The 24840-nt window shown below is 56.3% G+C and overlaps 1 protein-coding gene across 1 annotated transcript in view; it reads right to left on the bottom strand.

Annotated features, from left to right (window-relative positions):
* The window catches only part of SYT6 (synaptotagmin 6), a 46920-nt gene that overhangs the window by 21258 nt on the left and 822 nt on the right, over positions 1-24840 (bottom strand). Inside the window, exons 2-3 of the mRNA XM_023757021.1 lie at positions 14709-15036; positions 12770-13328 (exon numbers count right to left, since the gene is read on the bottom strand). Coding sequence (XP_023612789.1) covers positions 12770-13328; positions 14709-15036 — 887 coding nt within the window. The remainder of the gene's footprint in view (positions 1-12769; positions 13329-14708; positions 15037-24840) is intronic.

Below are 24840 nucleotides of genomic sequence, written 5' to 3'. Positions count from 1 at the left end.
GTGCACAGGGCTGCCTGGGTCTGGCCCGGGGGGCCAGGCTGATGCCAGCTGGCCACCCCCGCAGGCAGGGGCCCTGCTGAGGGTCCCCCCTGCTGTCTCCTGGAAGAGGCAGCCATCGCTCAGCCAGAGCTGCTCCGGCAAACATCGCCCAAATAGAGTTGGGAAATAATTTTCCCTGAAGAGAGCTGGGTGCCTGCCCAGTCTCGGGTAGGATTTACTAATACCCAAAAAGTCAACAAAAAGGAGCGCTGTCAGCAAGAATCGGAAGTGGAGTTACAGAGACACTCGCTGCCTGCCTCTCCCTGGCCTCTCCCCCCCCCCCCCTCCCCACACACACACACACCTGCCAGAAGGGCCCGAAGCTAGAAGAGAGTTTGGCCCCATGTTCCTCCCATCCCCTTAAAAGACACCTGAGAGCCTTCAAAATGCCCACCCAGCCAGGGTCTGCCTGCCCAGGACCGCCCGCCAGCTCCAGGGTCTCCCCAGTGGCAGGTCCCTCTCCCCTCAGCCCTCCAGGCTCTCAAACCCGAGCTGCTCTCGGCCCCTCCCTCGTGCTTTTCCGCTTCCCGCTAACTCTCAGTTAATGCCATATACTCATTTGGGGGGATGGCAAGGAGGGCCCCTCTGAGTGTCACGGCAGGGCCCTGGGAGGGACTCCGCTGGAGACGGTTTCTGACAAAGTGGGAGGCCTTTTTGAGTCACAAAGCCAGCCTGTCCCTGACCTCCCTCCCGAGAAGGGAGATGCTGCTGGCGGCTACATGACACACCAGCGCTGTTCCTCTCCCTGGAGCTGGGCGGCTCCTAGCACAGGGCCCAGGGTGTCACTCCAGGGATGTGAGTCAGCCCCCCGGGGAAGGAGCCCGATGACAGCCTGCTCTGGGAGGGGGATGCCTCCCCCATAGCTCCCCACGGGGACAGGGCTCCCTCCTGCAAGTGGCCGCCTCCCTGGGGGCAGTAGGGAAGGGCCTAGAGAGGGCTGCAGGGTGGGGGGCAGAGCAGTGGCTCCCTTCTCTCCCCGTTGAGTTCGTTGCTTTTCTTCGGGGTTTTCTCTCTGGGCCCAACTGCCCCATTACCTCTGCCGCCCCCCCCCCCCCCCCCCCGTACTCTCTCAGCTCTGACCACCTGGAGACCCAAATCTGGTCGCTGGGGGTTCCCCACGGCTTCCCTGAAGTAGCCTGGCGAGGGAAAGGGACTTCTCTAAACACTAAAGTGACAGAGGAACAAGCAGAGACCAGGCAAGTGTCACACAGGCAGCGGGCCTTGGGCATCTCAATCACTGCCCCCCCCCGCCAAGGGGCTGGGACAACCCACAGCCCCTCCCTGGCGCTTTCCCGGGCAGCTCCCTGCTCCTTTCTGGGCGTGGCATCCTCTCTCTTCTCCACGTCCACCTGTGGCGTCCTAACAGCCTGTGTCCTTCCTTCCTGAGACCCCACCCAGTCCTCCCACGGGCCTGGGGGCTCCCTCTGAGGGCTTTTCCTCCTCTGCCCACTGGCAGGACCGGAGGTGGAGATAGAACCCCCCTTCCTATCGCAGGTGGCAACTCCACCTTCCCCCTAAGGCTGGGCTTCCTCAGGATACACTCGATGGCCCCACAGGCCCCTTCATGGCTCACAGAATGTGAGGAGACAAAACAAGCCACAGTGGCCTTCCCTGGAGGGCAGAGCCCGTCACCTGCTATGCAACAGCCTCAGGGTCCCAGGCTCCTGGAGAAGCCGCTCTTAGGGTTCTGACTGTTCAGAGATGGGCTGGAACTGAGCCGGGCACAGGGGCCAGAGAGTAAAGCGCCCTGGGCGGTTTAAAGAGCAGTCTTGCTAGTTGGCTGTGACGGAGCTTGGAACCTGGGGGACTGTGGAGAGGAGCCAGTAGGAGATGGGACCCAGCATTCTGTGGGGGGCACGGGGGGAGGACCCCTTACGCAGGTGCCCACCAGCAGTCCTGGGCCAGGTGGGGCTGTTCACTGGGCAGTGGGAAGATCAATGCCCAGTTCCCATGACAATGAACCTCCCACAGGAGCATGCGACTCACTTTGCGTTGCTTGGGGTGCGGGGGGCTGGGCTCGTGTCCCATGACTGGGGCAACAGAGGAACAGCCACCGGAGGCTCCCAGGAGAACATTTCAGAAAAGGCAGGAAAAAGAGCAGGGAGACCTCTGGCCCCACCCCGGGCAGGCAGGCCTTGGGGAGAGCCCCTCGCCAGCCTGGGCGGCAGCAGCGGACAGAGGGAGGAGCAGATGGAGCGCAGCCAGCTCCCCCGGGTCTGACTCCGGCTCTGCCTCGCTGGCTTCGTGACCTTGAGTGAGTTGCCCCAGTTTCCTCACCTGGACCCTGGGGATAATAATGGCCTCACCCTGCAGCGTGGTGGTGAGGATTCAGTGTAAGCTACGGCAACTACAGCCTGGCACGTAGGCAGCAGGGGAGCTCTAGTGATGCCCCAATTATACCTGCAAGTAGACAATGATCCGAGTCCTATTCTCCCATCCGTTCCTCACCCCACCTCGACTTCCTCAGCCCCTACTCGCTCAGACCCGTGATTTCAGATCACAGTATAGAATAGCCCCCGGAGAAACCCGTTTCGTAGTCGAGGATGCTGGTGCCCTCCCTGGATTCCAAGCTGTGCCCAGGCCAGCCATCAGCAGGGTGGAGCTCTAACATGGCCGTCTTCTGACACAATTACTGGTATTTCTCAGGCCACCGAGGCTGAGGGCTATTGCCAGAGAGATGGGCATATGCAAACATCTCACCTCAGCCCCCCCAGCCCATGATCTGTCTCTCAACTCTAATCCCCTCACCCCGTGGCCAAGTGGAAATGGTCTCCATGGAGAACCCTCCGTCCCAAGTTTGGCTGCAGCCCTGGGGAGACCCTCAAGGTCATTCTTTGTCCAGAAGGGAAGGCATTGCATATTCATGGAGCATGAGTAGGTGTCAGTTCAGACACAGGAGGGAAATGTGGCTACAGGGGCCGAGTGATGAGGATGGATGAGGGCCAGATGGGCGCAGGGCTGGCAGGGGAGTGGTGCGGAGGAGGCTCCCTGCCAGAGCGGGCTGCAGCTTTCTACATTGTGGTTGACATCAAAACCCCATAAAAACATGCCCGCAACTGGACACAGGCGACCTAGACTCCAAGGCCAGCCGGGTCTCCTTCTCCTCCGAGGTATAAATATTTATGTGTCAGGGGAGGGCTTGGCTGGCTTAGGGTCGGGGCACTTTGACCAAGCCTCTCTTTCCTCCTCGGTTTTCTGGCTGATGCTTCCTGTCAGTTTGCCTGTTGGCAGTCTCAGTAGACACAGGAAGTCCCTTTCATGGAAGAGACTGACTATTGGCTGAGAAAATGCCATCTCTGCTCTGTGCCTTTTAGGACACTTCCTGCCTTAGACCTCACGTCTTCCCTTGGCCTCTTCCCTATAAGACAGAGAGGTTCACAGGCCCAGAAGGAAGACAGCGAGTAGGCAGTGAGCTGGGAGTGGAAGTGGGGAGGAGTGAGTAAAAAGGGCAAGAGAATTGCCTATAAAAACCTAGAGACAAGAAAGGCAACGGGCAGAGCCTAGGCCTGGGTCTCAGGAGACCTGGGCTCGGGGTCCAGATCTGCACAGACTCACTGAGCCTCCCCAGACAGGTGTGACTTCTCTGGTCTTAACTTGCTCATCTGAGGCAAGAGGACGTTGGGCCAAATCATCCCTAAGGTCATTTCTAGCTCTGACCTTCCCTAAGTCCAGGGGAACATGGACACAAAACATGGTGGTCCTCTGGAAATCAGAACCCCCCCGGGGACTGTCCCAAATCTCCCAAGGCCGTTGGTACTCTGGTCATCGTTACACCCCCCGAGCCCAGTCTCCCCCAAACTGCTGCTGATCCAGGGGACACAATGCACCCCTTCCCCTTCCTCCAGAGTGAACCCTGGGGTTTGAACACCCTCGAGGGGATGTTGGGTGGTTGCTTCCCTGGGGACCAAATCCTCTCCCTCCAGGAGCAGTGTCACTGGGTTATCAGGTGACAGAAGCAACAGGGCGGGGAAGCACAGAGTGCCCAGGGTTGGGGGACACATTCCTGTGGGTGCATGAGCCTGTCCGCTAGTGATTTCCCATTCATTCCAATGGAGGGGAAGATGAGGGGTGTATACCATTGAGGCGCCCCGCACCCTAGCGACGGGCACGTGGGCAGGATGGGCTGGTCCCAGCCCCGAGCTGTAGCAGCCGCAGAGCTGGGTTCTGCAGAGGCCAGTGGAGTGGGCGGTCGGGCTGTCTGGATGCCGGGGATTGAGTAACGGAGAGAAGGGAACCGTCTCCACTGCTCTGAGCCTCCGGCAGCCTCTGAAGGCCATGTCCTCTGAGGCCGCAGGGAAGGACCCGTTGTGTTTAGAAACGACTTCAAAGAGAACACCCCAGGCCAGCCGGGAGGTTATTGAGCAACTCAGCTTACAGCCAGGCCAAGGCCCTGTCTGGACCAATTAGCTTTGTTTTCCGGCCTCACCCAGGAAACCTTTACCCCATGTGCCCAACCACGGCACTGGCCCCAGCCGGCCCAAGAGGAAGGGTAGGAAGGGTCAGCGCCCATCCGTCACCGCTGCTAAGGGATGCAGGCTTGGCGCGCCCACCTTTGCTGCAGCCACTCTGGGGGTGGCTGCCCATCTCCCGAACCAGTGTGCTGCCTGTGGGATGGGGCCCAGACCCCCATCCTCCCCCTTCTGGGTTCTTGCTGGATTTCCAGCTATTGCTTTCTAGAGGAGCCTTGGCTCTCTGGGGAGTCCTAGGAAGGTCAAGGTCCCCTTGGCCTCAGAACATGGCACCTGGCAGGCTGAGCTACACTCCCAGGACCTGAGATCTGAGCATGGGGGACCCCTTGGTGTACCCCGAACTCTGAGGGTAGGGCTACAGTTCCTCTTTGGAAGCTGAAAACGTTGCTCCCGGCTTCGATGTTTCCATCTCTTCCGGGAGGAGAGGAAAGGAAAGATCCCACGCAGCTGCCCTCCGCACGGCCAAGGGCCGGAGGGATGGACATTCCCACCCACTGGAACGGAAGTGGAGGAGGAAAGCTGGGTATTCCAGAGAATGAGGCAGAGAATGAGGCCTGAGGGAGTGAGGTGGTAAAGGAATATTAGCCGAGACAAGCGGGCCAGAGGCAGCTTCCGCTGGGCAGCCCCAGGCGGCTTCTGATCGGGCGGCGGGCCAGGCAGCCAGGAGGGCACAGCCAGGGCTCGCTGGGGCCAGGCCGCTGACGGCAGGGCTGGCCAACTTCATACATTATTCATAGCAGCTCTGGCTGACCAGCTTGGGGAGCAGTCTTCATGGGTCTGGGCGGGCAGCCCAGGCCCAGCCTTGCTCCCTTCACACCTCCCGGGGCTTCTGTGTGACCCTGACCCGCACTGCAGGCCCCTTCTGGAAAGCTCTCCCTGTCTGCTTCCCTCCCTGCTTGGTGCTGCCTGCAAGAGTCCGAACGCTCAGGAATTTAAGGCGGGTTTCCAGGGATACTGAGGCTGGATGGAACGTCAGCTACAGTGAACCTTTTAAACTTATGATTGTGGCGTCCCATGAACCTCTCCTGCCCCTTTACCTCCCCTTTCATCTTTACTCTCTCCCCAGGAGGGCAGAGCTGATTCCCTGCCCACCCCACCCCCCAACTAGACTGGGAGGCCTGGGGGGCAGGACTGGGGTTGAAGTCCTTGTATTCCTGGTACGTAGCAATTACACCACAAATAGCTGCTGCGTGCAGAAAAGAAAGCCTGTCTTACTCGCGAGAAGTTCTTTCTAGATCCTTCCCCCAATCCAAGGAAAACAGAGAGCAATTACCCCACAAATAGTGCTGCATGCAGACAAGAAAGCCTGTCTTATGAGAGAGTTCTTTCTAGACCCTTCCCCCACCCCAAGGAACTAGAGAAACACACTCTCCCCTCGGAGCCTCTTTTATACTCTCCACCTCCCCTGTCGCCAAAGGCAGGCCTGGAACTTTCCTTTCCTAGAAATGGTTTTAGACAAATCGCACCCGACCCTGCTTTCTTTTCTCCGTCTCTCCACTTCTGCACGTGGCTTGTCGCGCAGCAGCTGGTGACTTGGCAGTAAGCTTCCTGAACTGGTCTGTCCCCAACTGTGTGTGAGGGGCTCAGGGGTTTGGGGGCCACCGGGCATGCTCTGCGGTCCCCGTCAGCCTGGGCACTCTGTGGAGGGTTCACTCTTGGCCACTGTTTCCACAGCCCAGCTCTACGGGTGCTCAGCGAAGCACCTGAGCAGCACAGAGCCCACACTCAGTGCGGGTTTGTTGAATGAAAGAATGTCAAGGTCAGTGCCCACAGGAAGAATACTGGGAAGTGGCAGAGGAATCCAGTGTCAGCACCAGAGCTGCCCCAGAGAGGAATGAGAGAGCCTAACGGTCTTGGGGTGGATCCCTGGACGGGCTGCCCAGTTTCAGGAGCAGAGTCACCACACCCCTCGGGCGTGCGAGGGCTGTGCTCTGCGCCTCCGTTCCTCACTGGGTCAGATCTTGGCTCCTGCCGCTCTCTCTGGGTGACTGGGTGAACCCTGTCGCCTACAGCCTTCGTCTCTCTATTTCTATGCAGGGGATGATAATAAGGATTGTGTGAGGGTGACATGTGATAAAGCTGGTTGTGCTCTTGGCTCCTACTAGGCCAGTGGTTCTCAACCTTCCTAATGCCGCGACCCTTTAATACAGTTCCTCATGTTGTGGTGACCCCCAACCATAAAATTATTTTCGTTGCTACTTCATAACTGTAATGTTGCTACTGTTATGAATTGTCATGTAAATATCTGATATGCAGGATGTATTTTCATTGTTACAAATTGAACATAATTAAAGCATAGTGATTAATCACAAAAACAATATGTAATTATATATGTGTTTTCCGATGGTCTTAGGCAACCCCTGTGAAAGGGTCGTTCGACCCCCAAAGGGGTCACGGACCCACAGGTTGAGAACCGCTGTACTAGGCGCTCAAGTACTAACCGGCATATCCCCAGCAAAGGCAACAGGTGGGGAGCGAACTCAGCCCGGGCACAGGCTGTGCCACGTGGGGAAGGGGGGAGACAGCCTGTTGGGGCAGCCGTCCCTGGGGCAGGAGAACCGCCTAGAGGACATTTGCCAGGAGCTGAAGGAGAGGCCTGATTCTCCTGACATTCAGGGGAGGTGGTGGGTCTGAAATTCTGCTCAGTGGCCTGTTATCTTGGGGGTTAAGTTTCTCCTGTGGAGACCGCACTCCAGGGACGGGGCACCTCCGCTCTGTGACGATGAGGGAGCCGAGCACTTCTCTGTGGGAGAAATCCACAAACTCAGCCCATCGCAGCTGGTTTCCCACTGAGAAACCACAGCCCAGAGAGGGCAAGTTACTTTCCCAAGGTCACACAGGAGCACGTGGTATAGCTAGGAAATAAAATAAAATAGGAGTAATGATAGCCAACGACCAGTCAGAACAGGTGGTCTGGACCAAAGTGGGGGGTCAGGCGTGGGGGTGGTCAGTGCCCCACAGGCCGAGCTAGAAGGAAAGGCACGGTGAGAAGGGCTCAGGAGGCTGCTCCGGGACAGCGTTCTCCTAGGCATCTTGCTTGTGTGTTTTATTTAATTTCCTGCTTATAATACCACTATGAGCGCCACACCATTATAATCATCCCCATTTTGTGGATGTGGAAACCGAGGCAGTTTAGATAATGTCCCCAAGGTCTGCAGGCTAAAAAGGGCAGCAACACGAGTTTGTTTGGCACCAAAGCCTGAGCTCTTTGCACACACATGCACACACATGTTGTGTGTAGACACACACACGTGTATACACAAACACACATGCTCACTCTGACCTGGCGGGGACCTGGTAAGGCAGGAAGATGGCCGAGTCCATTAGCACCAAGCACAACACATATTTATGGCCCCAATTATAGCCTTCACCCTCCCTCCCCTCCCCGCCACCTGGAATAGCTACAGGAATAGTGTGCGCACTGAGGTCTGAGGCCTCGGTTGCAATAAGTACAAGATTACAGAGATGTTAGCAAACCCGGTGACGGTGGCTCTATTATAATGATAAATCTACAGCTTTATGCAGAAATAATGAGACTGGGAGCAGAAGGGAGGGGGAGGGAAGAGCAGGGTGACTTCAGCCAATCAAAGTTCTGGGTGGGGAGAAGCGTGGCAAGGCGCTGGGAAAGCCCAGGAGACCATCCGGGACCTTAGCCAAGCCAGGCAGGACGGGGGTATTGGGGCAGCCCTGCTGGGGACGGGGTGGATTTAACGAACTCCCTCAATTCCTTCCCACGCGTGGGCTTCTTGATGGGATGGGGCAGTAGAGGCCTCCCACTGCCCTGGCATGATTGGTTCCCTTACTTCTCGCCCTGCAGCCTGGAGGGGGTGGCAGCTAGGCTTCTATTGATGCCTAGGCTTCCCTCCAGAACAACCTGGGGGTGGTGAGGCAATTGGCTTAAGGTTTGCAATGAACAGAGCTGGACTCCTCTGCCGCACACCCCCTTCACTAGCCTTGAAGCTCCACGCTCAGTGGTTGTGGGAAACACCACCAATGCTCCAAGCTTGGCTACTGCAAACCACCTGAGTGCTGGGGTGGGGCCCAAACAGGAGCCCACATGGGCCCGCCGGCCAGGGCTGGAGCTGATTCTCTGATACAAGCAGGGGGAGCAATAAGGGGACGGCATTCATGGACCCGTGTGACCTCAGAGAACCCTCCAGAGCCCCCTCTCCTTCCACTCAGCCTGTAGGTCACTGACCCCCCACTTCAGTGCAGACAACCTGATCCCACTGGTTCATCTCTTTGCTGCTTTGGACACAAACCATCTGCCTGAACCATACCTGAAGGAACACAGGCTGGGTCTCCCCACCAACCCCAGCTCCACCCATTTTCCAAATGGCTGCCTTCTCCAGGAAGCCCTCCCAGGTTGCCCGAACCCAACGCCACTGCCTCTTTAATAATCCTCCCCTTTGCACCAATACAGACGGTCCCCGACTTTCAACGGTTTGACTTTATGATGGTGTCAAAGCTGCATATTCAGTAGAAACCGAACTTCGAATGTCAAATTTTGGTCTTCCCCTGGGCTGGCAATCTGTGGTCTGATGTTCTCATGATGCTGGCGAGCGGCAGGGAGCCTCCGCTCCTAGCCAGCCACGCGATCACGAGGGAAACCCACCGGCACAGTACAGTGTGTTAACTGTGTCGGATGCTCTGTGCCCAGCTGTAGGCTCATGAGTTCTGAGCATGTGTCAGGTGGGCTTGGCTAGGATGTGATGTTTGGTGGGTGAGGGTATTACATGCATGTTGAGTCACTATATTTCCAACTTACAATGGGTTTCTTGAGACACAATCCCATGGTCAGTCAAGGCGCATCTGTCCATAGTTGTGATTGAGGTAACTAAGCCATTGGTCATTCAACAAGAAGGTGCTGAGTTCCTGATGACATGCTGAGCCCCGAGGGACACTCCAAGGGAAGGCCAAATGTGGGACACGGCCATTCCCGAGCTGTGCCACTGGGAGCACTTGGCAAGACAGAATACGATTCGGGGTGTAACTGAGGGATACAGACAGAGTAAACCCAGAGGAGTGGACTCCAGGGATGCTGTAAAGGAGGTTGCTTCGGGCCAGGTAGAGCGGTGGGGGAAGGGCCTGCCCCATGGGGGGTGGGGGGAGGACCTTGTGAGCGAAGGCCAGAGGCAGGAATGTCTGTGTGTTCAGGGACCAGCCTGCGGGCACAGGAGCTGCGGGAGTTCTGAGCTCAGGGCCAAAATGCAGCTCTAGGAAGGGAACTGGCGGGCAGGAGGTGGCTGCGCTCCTCGGCTCCACCCCCACCGCGCGGGCCGCAGGACTTCACATGCACCGAGCGTCCATCATTCCTGGGAACTGTGACCTGGGCTTCTCTGGCCTCAAAATAATTACAACTTAGAGTCAGCACCAAAAATCAAACAAAACAAAAAGTCCCCCCAGAGACGGATAAAAGCACCAGCCTTCTTATTTCCCTTCCCTCTCCTCTGCCTGGTGCTTTGCCTGCAGGAGGGGTCCCAAAGGGCCTCACCTAGGCAGGACCTCCAGCTCAGGTAGAAGGATGTGTGAGCCTGGCCACTGGCTCCTCAGCATCGGAGACTCCCGGGCCTGGGCCCCCTCTGCTCCTGGGCCCCCTCTGCTCCTGGGCCCCCTCTGCTCCTGGGCCCCCTCTGCTCCTGGGCCCCCTCTGCTCCTGGGCCCTCTGCTCCTGGGCCCCCTCTGCTCCTGGGCCCTCTGCTCCTGGGCCCCCTCTGCTCCTGGGCCCTCTGCTCCTGGGCCCCCTCTGCTCCTGGGCCCTCTGCTCCTGGGCCCCCTCTGCTCCTGGGCCCTCTGCTCCTGACCCCCTTTGCTCCTGGCTAGAATGCTTCCCCTTCCTCTTTGCCTATCAAGTCCCTCCCCACCTAGCTAATCCCCATCATCTGGGAAAACTTTCCTGCTGTGCAGATTCTCAGATCCAACCTCGCACAGTGTATAGTATTTGCTACTGCGCATCACTAGCTGCCGCATGGACAGTTCCTGTCTCTGTATTTGGATTCTGCGTTTCTGTGGGGTGCAGAGGCCGTCGTCTGTCCCAGCCCCCAGCCCCCAGGGCCTGGCACAGTGTTCTGCCGGAGGAGGTAGAGGGGGACTGTCAGGTACTGATGGGTGTGATAGGGATGCCGCTGATTCATCCAGAACCTTTTGGACGCTCTGCCTTTTTCGGAAGCCGGGCTGCAGAAGGGAATGAGATGAGAGCAGGGACCGCCACCAGTTCTAGGGCCTAGGACTTATCCAGGTGCGGGTGTGCTGGAGCGGACGGCCTCCTCCAGGACTGGGGCCTGCACTCAGGCCCGGAGCTGAAGTCCCAGGAGAGGGAGCATTCTGGTTAGAAGGGGGCTCCTTGGAGGGCTGGCCCTCGCGTATCCCTCTCTGAGCCCCTGGGTCTCAGCTGCAGTGCGGGGAGGATGAGCTGCCTGTCTCTACCTGCACAGTCACCATAATGAAGCCGCCGCCTTAGGAGACCACCAGGGTCTTAAGAGCCGCACCCCATGTGAACTTCCGAGTGATTGAGGGGGCAGAGCTGCTGTGGCACCCGCCCTGTCTGCCCACCCTGCTCTGGGTGCTGTTCTTGGGGGTGACATTTCGGGAAAGTAAGGGAGGGGAGGTCAGAGTCAGCACCAGCTATGAGAATGGGGTGTCCCAGAGACAATGCCCCGGCACAGAAACGGGGCCCAGCAAGCTTCTCTAGCTCTTAGAACACACCCAGGTGCTTGCCCTTTCTCACCAGAGCAGGGCTGGCTTCCCAGCCCCTCCCCTTACAAGTTCAACACAGAGATATCGGGTATTGACTGTCCAAAGGGAGGGCCCGCAGACTGAGTGGGGTCCCTCCTGCCCCAGAGGAAGATCTGGGAGACAGTCAAGCAGTTAGCACCCAAGACACCAGACGAGGGGCCATCGCTGCCATGTGGGAGCACCCTGCTGGGCTCTGGGCGGCCTGGGCAGGCTTCCGTAGACACACCACCGACCCGCAGGAGCGATCACACCGCTTCCTCAGCACCCAGAGCCTGCAGCATTCCGTCTACACCAGACCGAAGAGCCTGGGTGTGGCCTCTCCAGTTCTGTACCGGAGCTGCCCTCCCTCCTCTTAAAAGCGAACTGAGCCTCAGCCCCTGGAATCCTCTGGGTTAGTTCCAGTGGAGTGTGAACAGCCCAGCCACTCTCTCCCATGTGGGGCTTAACCAGGTGCCCTTTGAGGCCACCCCCCGACACACACACCCCCTCCCAGCCTGGCCTGGCAGGCAGTGCCTACGAGAAGGGGCTCTGCAGTGTGGTCACTAAGTACACCCGGTTCCCCTGGGCACACGGTAGGATGGCTGTGCCCAGCCCCCTTGACATTAGGAGCCGCCTGTGCTTGCTTTGGCTGATGAAATGTGAGTGGAAGTGACATGTGTCACTTCTGCGTGGAAGCTTTGAGAGACGGTCACAGTTTGCCACCTCCCCCTCCTCCTGACATGGTCCCGGGAGCACATGTGGAGAGGGAGCTGTGGGCTTGGATCCCTGGGTAACACAGTAGAGCACAGCCCGGCCAGGCTGCAGAACACGGGTACCATGAATGAGAACTAACACTTGGTTGCTTTAAGCCAGCGATTTTCAATCTCTTTCATTTCATCACACATACACTAGTGACTAAAATTCTGCGGCACACCCAACAAATATGTTTTTGCCCATCTGACAAAAAAATAGGATAATTTTCGATCATTTATACCAGATGGCTATTGTGTTGGCTCTTGTCATTTTTTTATTTGACAGCTAAGGGAAAAGAGGTCAGTGCCCCTGACTAAATAGACAGGTATTGCATGTTTTAAAAATTCTCGCGGCCCAGCGATTGAAAATCGCTGCTTTAAGTCACCAGATCCTAAGATTGTTTGTTGCTGGGGCATAACCTGGCTCATCCTAACTAATGTAGCCTGTTCTTGGTTGCCTTTGATTCAGTCTGTGGGCCTGGCCCATTCCTTACCCAGGGTCAGAGAGACATATGCCATTATCCCACAGGTGGGATACCTGAGGCCCAGCAGGTAGAGAGAATTACCTGGAACTTGTGATCAGAAGCAATAGATAAACATTCCCTTCCCTTCTCACCAACACGGGCAAGTGCAAGGACTCCCTGTGGGTAGGCGGGGCCACTGGTCTATTTCCAAGTCCCTCTTCACATCCTGAAGTTCAAGGCCCACCTGTCCCCAGGGCGAGGGGGCTGGGACACGTCCCACTCCACCTAGAACTGGGGATCCTCGAGGAGCCGGGGGCGGGGCTGTACTCACGCTCGTGGCGTACTGGATGTCCTTCCAGATGGAGGTTTCCCGGGACAGGTCGGAGGCCTCAAAGAGGTTGTCCAGGATCACCTCCCCGATCATGTCGTGGCGGGAGAAGCGGTCGAAGTCGAAGACACTGAGGTGCAGCTTGCGGTCGGCCAGCTCCTCGTAGGGCACGGGGAAGTGGAAGTGCTCGTCGAAGGTGGGGTTCAGGGTCTTGCGGTGCACCCGCGTCTGCTGCTTGCACTTGCGGTCGGGCAGGAGGTAGATCTTGACGTAAGGGTCCGAGCTGCCGCAGAAGTCCTTGGCGGGGAGGTCGAAGGCCTTCAGGATGCGCACGATCAGGGTCTCCGTCTCGTAGTCGTAGCGCAGGCTGAAGTTGATCTTCCCGCAGCTCTTGGCGGCCTCGGACTTGGCGTCGTCCCCATCCACCGACTTCTGCTTGTACAGCTCGGGCTTGATGCGGCCGATGCTGGTGGGCTGCTCTGCGGCCGGCGGCAGCTCGTGGCCATAGTCCACGCTGGAGACGTGCATCTGCCGGGGCAGGTGGCGCTTGAAGGACGTGTGCCTGGCGGGAGCAGACAGAGGGCACGGTCAGAACTCAGGGGGAGGGGGTGTAGGCAGGAACCCCCACGCCCCCTGTGGCCCTGGCTCATCCTCCCCGCGGTGGGGGCCCCTTTTCCCTCTGCACACACTGTGTGTGCGGTACATCTTAATATATGCGAAGCAGTTGCAGTGGGGCCTGGTATGTAGTAAGCCCAGTAAATATGAGCCACTGCTTGCATTCTCATTCTCCCTGCTTTTCTGCCACCGTCCTGCTTTCTAAGTTTCTTTCCAAGTAGACGTGCCTCCGGTTCCCACATTAAACCATGAGATCCCTGACGAGGGCCAGCCTTTCCTGTCCTGGAGGTGGCTGGTGGCTGTCCCTCTACCACGACCCCATCACCACAGTTAACATTACTGGGCTTTACAGCCCGGCTGTCCAAGTTCATCTTGGCTCTGCCACGGTCTCGCTGTGCGACCTTGGGCCAGTTATTTCACTACTCTTTGCTATAAAATGAGGGTGATAAGAGGAGCAATTGCATAGGGTTGCTGTGAGGATGAAATGAATTCATACATACAGAGTACTTGTTAGAACGGGGCCAGGGAATGCTAAGGGACATGTCACTATCAAAGGGATTCTTTCATGGGCTCCGCACAGCCACCCCGGAGTCATTAGCTCTGTTTTACAGTGGGGAAAAGAGAGGCTTGCTCTAGGCCATACGATGAACTCTGTCAACATGACCCCGCCCTTTCATTCCAGCCCTCCCGCCTGGAGACCAGGCCTCCTTCCTTCCGGCTGGTCCCCTGGGAGCTGGGGGAGACACTGCAGGACCAGGAACCCACAGAGCCCTGCGTTATAAAGAAACACAATGCCTCATGCCTGCACGCATCACTTCTGTTAAAAGTGTTTCAGGATTTAGAGCAGATTTTTGTGATTATGTGGCGGTTGTTGGTTTTGGTTGTTCCGTTAAAGAGTGCCATGTATATAAACGCTGTCGTGTGGGGAACTCTGCCAGTGGCTACCAAGAAATTCCCGGGCACTGCAGACTCCAGCTCCAAGGCTCCGTTGACATATCCCTAGACGCCCATGAACGTTCATGACTCTTGGCCTTGGCATATTCTCTTCCCTCTGCCTGTCTTTCCTTCCCTCCAAACACCCAGTACCTCCCACCCGCACACACCCCCATGCACACCACACGCACAGCACCCACCCGGGGTTCCCCTTTCCTGAGGACTTTGCGGGTGCCACCTCCTAGCTGATCACCCACCATGGAGCACATCCTCTGAAATGTTCTCCAATCATAGTTCACTTGTTATTATCTCTGCCCTCTGCCCCTTGCAGAATCTCTTTATTGAATATGAGAATGTGGGGGTGTGGGGTGAGGGCAGGGAGGGCCCCCCTCACCTGGTGGATGACGCTGGCTCTGTGGTCTGTCGCTGCAGCCGCGTGTGACGCACGATGTGCTCTCTGACTGACATCTGCACCTCGGCCGGGATGTCTGGGGACGTGTGGCTGATCTTCACAGCCGCCTCCAGGAAGCCCAGGGTGCTGGGGTCCTTCAGCTTGTCCGCCATGGCGCCTCTGGAGCCGGGGACCTTAGCAGAAGAGGGACTGGAGGTCTCCTTATTCCTCCGGGGCGTCCAGCACAGCTTCCAAAAGAGAAAGAGAAAAACTGCCACCAGGGCCACGCCACACACGATAACTACGACTGCGAGGAGGCCGACAGAGGTGCCTGCCCTCGGCGTGCGCCAGGCAGGGAGGGACAGGCAGACGGAGGCAGGAGAACAGGCAGGGCGATGGGAGAGGGAGCACACACAAGGGACAAAGACGGAAGAAGAGAAAAGAATGGTCGTGAGAACGCTGCCCAGGCGGAGGGGACATGGCTTCAGGGTTGACGCTCCACAGTCCACTGGCCTTCACCCGCGTCTGATGTTACAGCTCCCCCTCCCCCCACGGCCAGCTTGGGGAGCACCTGATGCTTGTTGGCTTGTGCACGGGGAAGGGAAAGTAATTTCAGTAACAGCCTAAGCAAATGTGCAGATTCGTGAAGCATTCACATTCGGATGCCGTTTGAATTTCTATTAGAGCTGTTACGCTGGCCGGGCGTATGGCAGGGTCATCTTCGGGCACAGCTCTCTTCCTCAACAGGCTGAGGGGCCTTGGAGATCGGAGGCTCCAGACCTCCCCCTCTGCCCTCCCCTCCCCCCACGGAGCCCAGAGCGGGAGCTCAGTAAGTAGTTATTGATTTGACTTGGAATGAATGAAATCCTGCACCATCGCTTTGAGGGCCGAGATTAGGTCTAATACTTCTATACTCAGAACTCTGCGCGTAGTAGGCTCCATAAAGACTTGTATTAAGTTGGAATCCGAGGCACACAGTTTATTTCAAAGCTAAACACAAACGATCCCTATGGCTGTCTCTTCTTTTTACCCCATTCCTGTGGCTATTTGAGAGCTCTGCTGTGAAACTGGTACTTTTGAATGTTGTGCTTGGTTCAGGGGTGGGCGCTCACTGCCCCGCCCCCAGCCCACCCCTGCCCCCAGTAGGATGGCCCTTATCCCCGGGGAGCTGTGCGGATGCCTCCCTCTGGGAGAAATGATTGAGCAGACCTCTCGTCCCACCTGTAGGAAAGGCCTCTTGAGCCCAAGGCCTCTTCTGACTCTGAGCAGAGAGGTCAGAGTCTCTGAAGCAATGGTTCCCCCGACAGGTGTGCACAAAGGTCACCTGTGGACAGGCCAGCAGGGAAGTCTTGTCTGCTGACATGATGATTGGAAGACTGAGATTCCACCGCCATCACCACCAGACTTTTTGTTACTCTGGCAAAGGACAGATGACTTGGTACCTAGCCCTGCACTCATGCCTGATGGGACCATTTGGAGGGGTGTGTCCTCTCCAGTTCTACTCCCTGTCCCCTGCCTGGCCCCTGCAGCAGGCCTGTGAGTTTGCAGCCCCGGGATGATCTTGTTCTGATGCCTTAAGAATCTTATGAAGGTGAGAAACAACCCTACAAGTATTGAGGCCAGGCTGTGCTGCTGCAGGTGGGAGGAGTGGTCTAGAGAAGGGACTAGCCTGGGGTCACAGGTCAGACACAGAGCCTGGACCAGGGTCCAGATGTCCACCGCCCAGCCCGGGGCTCTTTCCACCGTCCCAGCCTGTTTGTCCCTGATTAAGCTGTCGGCTACTGGAACCCTGTGTTTTTTTATATTCGTCTGACTCAGGGCCTCGCACAGAAACTGGCCCATGAGAATAAATGAGTGAATGAATGAATGGCACATAAAGGAGCTGTAATTATCTCTTCAACCAACTTTGCTGAGCGTCTGCCTTGGGCCAGGTGCTAAGCTCTGCTTGGAGTACAGAGATGCCAGGTCCCTCCTGGGGGGCACCCAGAGTACTCTCACAGCATGCAGGCCCCAGGGAAAGCGGCCCCCATCCAGAGGGGCCTGACAAGGAGGCGAGGACACCAGCCACCCTCTCTGGGGAGCCAGCACTGCCTTCCGACTCCCTGGCTTAGGGTACTGGCCTTGACCAGCTACCACGTTATGAATAGGGAGTCACAGCAGAGAACCCTCAAGTCCTCGGCACCTGTACCAACCCCCAGGCCCTGCACAGAGACAATGGAGCCGTTCTGGGCCAGAGGAGCCGGGTCAGTCCTTCCCCAGAGACTGAGGTCTCTAATGGGGTGTTGCATGCATCCAGGGGGCACAAGAGAAGAAGTATCAGCTTGTTCTAATATGTATTTACTATCTTAATAATAAGACATCAAGCTCTGGCCAGCGTGGCTCAGTTGGTTGAGTGTTGTCCCGTGCACTGAAAGATTGCCGGTTCAATTCTCAGCCAGGGCACATGCCCAGGTTGTGGGCTCAATCCCCAGTGCGATCCCTGGTTGGCGTGTGTATGGGAGGCAGCCGATCGATGATCCTCTCTCGCATCAATGTTTCTCTCTCTCCCTCTCCCTTCTTCTCTCTCTAAAATCAATCAGTTAAGAAAAGAAGACATAAAAACCTTAACATACATACAAGTTGATAGTAATAGAAATGATGGCATTTTATTATTGTATTTAGGTCAAGTTATCGAACATTGCCATGTCCAAAGTACAAAGCGCTTTTTATGTGTATTACTCATACTCTCCAGGGAAATGGGCCCGGCTATCATCCACATTTTGCAGATGAGGAAACTGAGGCACAGAGGACTGAATTGACTGCCCAGAGCCACACAGCTCGAGTGGTGGCGCTGAGATACGACCCAGGCTCTCCGGCTCTGCAGTTCTCTGTTGATGTGTGGTATATATCATGGGGACAGATAAACACACTGTTTCCTTAGGCCCTCAGCCCCTGGGGTGCTCGAGAGCAACCCCAGACAGATGCGTCCTCCTCCTAGGTATCTGCCAGCTCGGGACCCTTGACCTCTGCTCTCTGTTACAGCTGTGCTGGCTGCCTCTCTGCAGTGAGTCATCTTAAAACAAAAGGTATTTCTAGGACTTGGCTTTCTTTTGATCATACATCTGACTTGCTCTGGTAGTAATTCGAATGTTAATGAGGAAGGGGGAGAGGTGGAGGGGTCCAGAGAGCATAGCGTGCATTTAAATGCTCAGCCTGACAAAATACTGAATTCCTAAATGAAGAGAGAGGTGGGGCAGGGGGCGGGCCGAGGGAATCAATTCTTCCTCCGTGTGGTTGCTATTTTGAACGCTTCTCCGAGTGGCCCCCTGCTGTTGTTCCCTCGAAGCTGTGATTAAGGGAGGCAGGGGTATGGATTCCTGGGAATCAGCACCCAGCGCTCAATGCTGGTTATGTAAGACCAGGAGGCCTTCCTCTGCCCACCGGATCTTCTCCCTGGACGCCTCCCAGGCAGGCACTGTGAGGAGAACCGGGTCCTGGTGCTGAGGGGGTTCACCCTCACAGGGGATGCAAGGAGGTGAGCAAGGCCGGGAAGAGCAGAATTAGGCCAGGGCAGGGGATAATTGTACAGGACTTAGCCCCCTTCAAATCACTGCATATGGCCTTGAACTCAGCCAGCCCACTTAGCCTGGTGAAAGGTGCATCGAGGCTGGGAAGGGTAGGCTCTCCGAGGCCTGAGGACCTGCAGAGGCCCAGATCACTTAAGCCAGCGGTCGCCAGCCTTTCGTACCTCACAGATCACCCGTTGGCGACCGCTGACCTAAGCTGTGTGCCTTTCTACCCTGCCTGCTGGGGCCAATGGGCCAGGACGTGTTGCCCTCACAGGTGCACAGGTAGCCTTCAGAGCCTTTTCCCCACCCGTGTCTTGTTGGAACCACAGCCCCGTGAGGCAGATAAGATTTGATGGGCAGCTCAGCCACCATTTGAGTCCTGACCCAGTGCACTTCATATGGATACCAGGCACAGCTTCATGACAAGGCAGAGGCAGCCCTCTCATTAGGGCAAAAGCCCTTGTCACAGCACTGGAAAGAGAAAATACTTCCTAAATATTGGTATTCTTCCCCCATCTTCCTTCTTTATTTCCCCTTCAGCCTGGAGAGAAGGGAGCTCAGATTGGGCTCATTCAGTGTCCATCTCCACTGGCTTTAAACTGTGTGACTTTCACAAGCTACTTAATCTCTCTCAGCCTCAGTTTCCTCATCTGTACAATGGGTATAATGATAGTATCTACCTCATAGGGGCATTGTGAGGTTTCAGTGAGACCAAAAGTATATCAGAAATGCTGAGGACAGTGCCTGGAAGGTAGTAAGCAACATAATAAATATTAGCTATTTTTAAAATATATATTTTTATTGATTTCTGAGAAGAAGGGAGAGGGAGAGAGAGATAGAAACATCAGTGATGAGAGAGAATCACTGATCGGCTGCCTCCTGCAGGCCCCACACTGGGGAGCAAGCCCGCAAACCCAAGCATGTGCCCTGACTGGGAATCAAACTGTGGCCTCCTGGTTCATAGGTCAACCCTCAACCACTAACCCATGCTGGCCGGGCAGCTTTTTTTATTGGAAGTACCTGCTTCCACCCAGTCAGGCTTTAAATATCCCCTCATTGTGAAATTTATTTTGTTGGCAGAACACTTGCAAGCCATGAACTCTAATAAACAGAGATAGCTTTAACTTTATCATTATCAACCAGGAACAAACTTACTAGCAGAAATACTGTATTTCATACATAGCCAGGTCTCTCTCTGGCTCAAGACATATGGGCACCGCGGGAAAGCTCTCACATCTGCAAGTCTCTCAGTCACTACTCATGTGCCTGCTCCTTGTCCCGTTGTTCTGTTGTTGCCCTCGCCAGCCAGCTGGTGGGCAGCGTGAGCTCCAAAGGAAAATCATAAAGAAAAGTCAACAACTGAGATTGTGCGACGCTTTCGCAACACTTTTCTTGGAAACTGGAGGAAAACAGTCCTTCGCTCAATATCAGGCATGAAACATCTTCATTGGGCATCAGAGGAGCCGGATTCCACAGGCACCTGCTCTGGGAAACCATTCTGGCCAATTACCCAGCAGCAAAGAGCTCTGGAACGAGGCGTGGGGAACACACCAGGGACCTGGCACTGTGCGAGCGCGCCTGGCTTCTAGGCCCGGCTGGGGAAGTGGGTCTCACTGGGGCTCAGACACGGGAGGACATCTCGGGGAGCACCAGTGCCAGAATGACCACAGGGCATGTCCACCCACATGTCCGATGGTGTGACCTTGAACAAGTTACTTAACGTCACCAAACCTTGGTCTCTTCTTTTAGTTCATGGGGATTCTAATCATCCCTACTTCACAGACTCACTGTGAATATTAAAGAAGCGAAGACTTTCAGCACAGCGGTCCAAACGTACACTGTTATTGTTCTTCATGCTTTGCTTCTTTTGGTCCTTTACTGCGTACGGAATGGACCCATAGCTGGGCCCTCGGAGCAGAGGAGGGAGGGGGACACCCGGGGAGTTGAGATCTTCCTGAGGGACCTGCCTGTCACCTTAAGTGAGGCTGTGAGGGACCTGCCTGTCACCTTAAGTGAGGCTGTCTGGCACGGGTGATGGCTCATGGCCTCCCTCTCTCGCCAGGAAATGCTGGGTTATTAATTAGCAACCAGGGCTTTCTTATCTCCACAACTGACACTTCTTTCTCCAAAGACAGAGCCCCGGTGCCGCTGCCCTCTCTCCGCCCAGAGTGTTAGGATTCATCTGTGGCTCTTATCGCTCGCTTTTGTCCCCATTTTTCCAATGGGTTCCCATGTCAGGAAAATCCATTTTGCAACAGTAACAGGCATTTTCGTTAACAGATTGTAATTGAAAAGATAAACTGGGGAGAGGAAGTGAAAAGAAAGGGCCATTTTCCCTGCTCCCCTCAAATCTGGAGAAGGCTGCAGGGCGAGGGGCTGTCATTCAGACACAGACGGCAACAGACAATGGGACCCAGAGACCCAGAGCCGGAAAGCAAAAACCACAGAGGCTCAAGCCTGGGAGGAACAGGGCCTGGTCTGGGACTGGAAACGCCTCTGGGCATTATTATTCCAATATCAATACCAGTCATGTTATTTGTTACTTACTTCTATGGGGTCAGCACTGTACCCCCTTACATGATCTCACGTCATCTTTAAAGCCTCCCTAAGAAATTAGTATTCACCTCTCAAAGACAAGTCAATTAAGTTTAGAGACGTTCACTAAGTAACTTGTTCAAGAGAACATCGCATTAAGTGGAAAAACTGGGAATTGAACCTGGGACTTTCTGATGCCCGAGTCCAGGCTCCTGAGCCAGGCCTCCGAGGGAGCTGGAGGCGGAGCTGAAGAGCTGTCCAGCTGAGGGCTGGGCAGAGTAACTGGGGCAGCATCTCTTTGTTATAATCAGGAGAGGGTGGGGGCCATCCTCTACTCTATGACCTGACCCTGCAAACCTGGGCAGAACCTGGAGACCAGGCTTATGGCCAACCTCCTCATGCCCCATCCTTTCTTCCCTGGGAAGTGCAGACACTGCGGGTTACCCACCAGCCACCGGGCAAATAACCTACAGCCCCTGGAAAGTCTCACTGCCGAGATGTACCTGAGAAATACCTGGGGGGGGGGGGGGGGCGGGGAGGGCTCTTCCGTTCCGAGACGCACGGATGTGATCCATTCATAATGAGCTCTGCCTAGGCTTGTAAATTTATTAGGAGAACCTAGTGTAATTAAAATTCCGGGTTAGCAGGAGGGGGAGCAGAGGGACTTTGTTTTCTCTCCTGCTTTCAGAGATCCAGGCCAAAGTACCGATGGGGATAATTAGCGGAGTCCAAACAGAAAAGGAATTAATGCTCCCGAAAAGGCCGTGATGGGGAGAGACAGTGCTGGGCTAATTACGGCCGCACCAAGCTTTCTGACTGGCCGCGCGTCCACCTTCATTAAGGGCTTCAGCGGTAAGACGGGCTGATGAGTGCTACAGCCCGCAGAGTATTGGCATTCATTTAGCAGTTCTTAGTGTTATTTTGGCAGATGGGGACTGGACCTTTCTGCCTGGTTGGTCAGGGCATGTGGTCCCTCTGAATGTGGAGATCAAGGCTGGGGTGATGGGGGGTGGGGAGGGGGCAGACAGAGAGCCAGAAGATTCTTTACCCTCCACCCCGCTCTTCCTGTTTATACCTGCAACTCGTCAGGGGAAAGGCCTGCCTGGGCCCATGTAGAGCAAGAAAAACAGATCCGCAGTAGAGCGAAGGGAGGGATGAGGGGTGCCGTGTCCCTGAAGCGTCCCAAGCTGGAGGCCCCCTGACTTCAGCTCCTACGTGTGGCCCAGGCCTTCAGTCCTGAGAGGCCGCTTTTTCTAAGCAGGACCAGCAGGGGTGCCACCAAGCTCGGGGGGCCTTTCCTTCCCCCTTCCATCCTCCACTCCAGACAGCCCCACAGACCCTCCAGAAGCCTGGCCTGATCCCGCGCCTCCATCTTCGTCCTCATCATCTGCAGCCACATGTTATCTGCAGCCCAACTCTGTGGGCAGGGAGCACAGAATGACACTACACCAGTTAGAAGAGAACACGTCTTTTGTACAGAGCTCGGAGGGATGGAGCATTCTGGATCCACCTCCCCCACTCTTGATGCCCCCAGTCGGGAGAAGAGAACTTCTAGAACGGTACGTCCAAGGCTCTACCACTCCAGCATGCTGGAGCCTGGTTCTAGAATCCTGAGGCTCAAGGCACACCAGAGGATGAGCAGACCACCAGGCAGGTGCGAATGCCAGGATTCTCAAAGGAAGGCAAAGCCTGCAGAAGGCCTTCCTCCCAGCAAGGAGGGAGGGAGGGGCTGATGAGAACAGAAACAGGACTTCTGTGTGGATGACACGCTGTGCATTTAATGTGCCATCACAAGCAGGGACAATATTATCTGTGCTGCAAACAGCCAACTTCAAAGCCGGTGGCTGAATCAAAGTACATCTCCAGTCATTAGAGAAGTGAACAAACATCACATACATCTCATGGCCATAGGTGAGCAAGGGAATAACCATTCCTGGCTGCCAGCCGAGACGGGGCAGGCAGCTCGGGGTCTCCCCCACCGGCTCCTGCATTTTCTGGAACACCTCCAAACCTCTGCTTGCTACCTCCAGTCCAGAGCCCATGCCACCCACACCCAACGCTTTAAAACTCGGCCTATGGAAAAAGTTGAAAGATGGAGATTGTCTGCCGTGTCCCCTGGTGGGGAGGGGGGCGGGGGGTAGGAGGCGTGTATCAAGGAGGAAGCAGACCCTTTGCCTTTAGAGCTTTTAAAGAAAAGGGGAACTTGCTTTTAGCTGGGACAGTTTGCGTCGAGGCGTTTCCAAGTCGGGGTCTGGTTGAGATTTCCTGTGCAATTCCTAGCACAGACGCTGGCTTAGAATAGGTCCCAGTAAATGATAGTAGAGTCTGAATCGCAATTGTTGCATCTCAGGGTGTTACTAGAAACCCCGCGAGGTAGGGACTTAGAGCAGGAGAAACATACAATGATAAGTGGACTGGGCATGCGCTAGCCACTTGCATTTTTCATGTAACTGCAAATGGAGAAAACAAAACACACAGCCTTCTCTGGTGGAGAATCTGGACCCAGGCAGTGGCTCGGGGATGCAGGGAGCAGGCTGGGAGGGGGGCTCCCCGGAGGTCTGGCCCTGAATGCTACAGCATCTCCCCAGACCCTGTGCTCACCTAAAGGGCACGATCCCAAAGCAGCTCTCAACCTCTTTCTTTTGCTGTGATCCAGGACCCCCTGCTGCCTCCCCCATCCCTTTCAGCCCCCCAGCTTGGCCCCCAGGGTTCCTGAGGCTTGTGACTCAGCAGGGAAAGTTAAAGTCCCCAGGGCTGCAACTCAAACTCGCTTTCTGGAGCAGCCTGCGGGGAAGACATACTGGTTCATCTGGGCAGCCTTCTCTCACCCTCAGCCTGGTGGTCAGGTACCTGTCATTCCAGATGACAGGGTGTCCCTCTAGTCAGAACACCAGAGCCTCCCGGTATCAAGATGTACCCCCCCCCCACACACACACACAACTACCCCCGCCCCAGCATCTCTGCCCTGGACAGACAGGAGGGGTCGCCTCCATTCCAGATGGAACCCGACAGGTGTGCCCCCACCTCGTATTATCCCCTTTAGGGTTTGAGGCTCAGGACTCGCATTGAGGGCCCCACGCGGGTGCATCATTGGAGGAGGGATGGAAGCGAGCCGGAGGCAGGCAGGAAGAGCCTCCCTGACTGGGGGAAATTGTGCATCCGGTGGGTATGGATGGGGAGTTGGGTGGTGTAGGAGGTGATGGCACCGGAGAACCAAAGTCTAATAGCACTGGCCGGGTCTAACCTAGTCTGAGATTCTTCAAGAGGGAGAATCAAGCCTCCCACCTCCATCACCCACCGCCCTCTAAAGTTCCTCATGTCTAACCTGAGTCCCTCCGGCTGTCGCAGGGAACCCCTCGATTAGACATCGCCAAGGCCAGAGAGAGAGCAGCGCCTCCTACAAGCGCACGCAGAGAGGACTTGGGCCCCCCACCGCGGGCTGAACACAGACCCTCACACCCAGGATCCCCGAGGCCCCTACTCCGCCCTCTCCCCGACCCCAGGGGCCGTTCCTAACCCAGGACCTACGGATAGGCTTGACCTTTAACCTCAAGTGAAGACAGGACCCTGGACCTCCCGGGAGAAGTGCGAGGAGACGAAATTCCCGCCTCTCGCAGCCCCTTCCTCCCTTTCCCGCGCCGCTGGCACCGAGCAATCTCCGCGCACCCCAGGCCCCGCGCCACTGGGGTCAGGGTGGGGGACAGGGAGGGCTGGAGTCTGCGGAGCGAAGGGGACCTCCCCACCCCCACCCCGCATTCTCCGAGGCCTCGCGCGCCCAGCTCCTCCCCGCCGGGGGGGGACCGCGACCCCTGCCTCCCTCCCGACGTCGGTGTCGGAACAAAGAGACCCGGTTGCGGCGTGAGGCGGGAGCGACGGTTCCGGGGCCCGCCGAACACCACATTGACCATCTTCGGGCCTACCCGGAAGGGCACATTCTAGAAGCGTTGCCTAGGGGGTGGAGGTGGGGGACCGTAAGGGACTTTCGGTTAGGGGAATTCGATGCGGTGGGCAGCAGGCCGGTAGGGGGGGAAAGGAGGTGGGGAAGGTGGAGG

This window comes from Myotis lucifugus, unplaced genomic scaffold (genome assembly GCF_000147115.1).
Source record: "Myotis lucifugus unplaced genomic scaffold, Myoluc2.0 scaffold_101, whole genome shotgun sequence".
NCBI classification, from domain to species: Eukaryota; Metazoa; Chordata; class Mammalia; order Chiroptera; family Vespertilionidae; genus Myotis; species Myotis lucifugus.
Note: the sequence above shows the minus strand (reverse complement) of the source record. Positions and strands in the feature narration are given on the sequence as shown.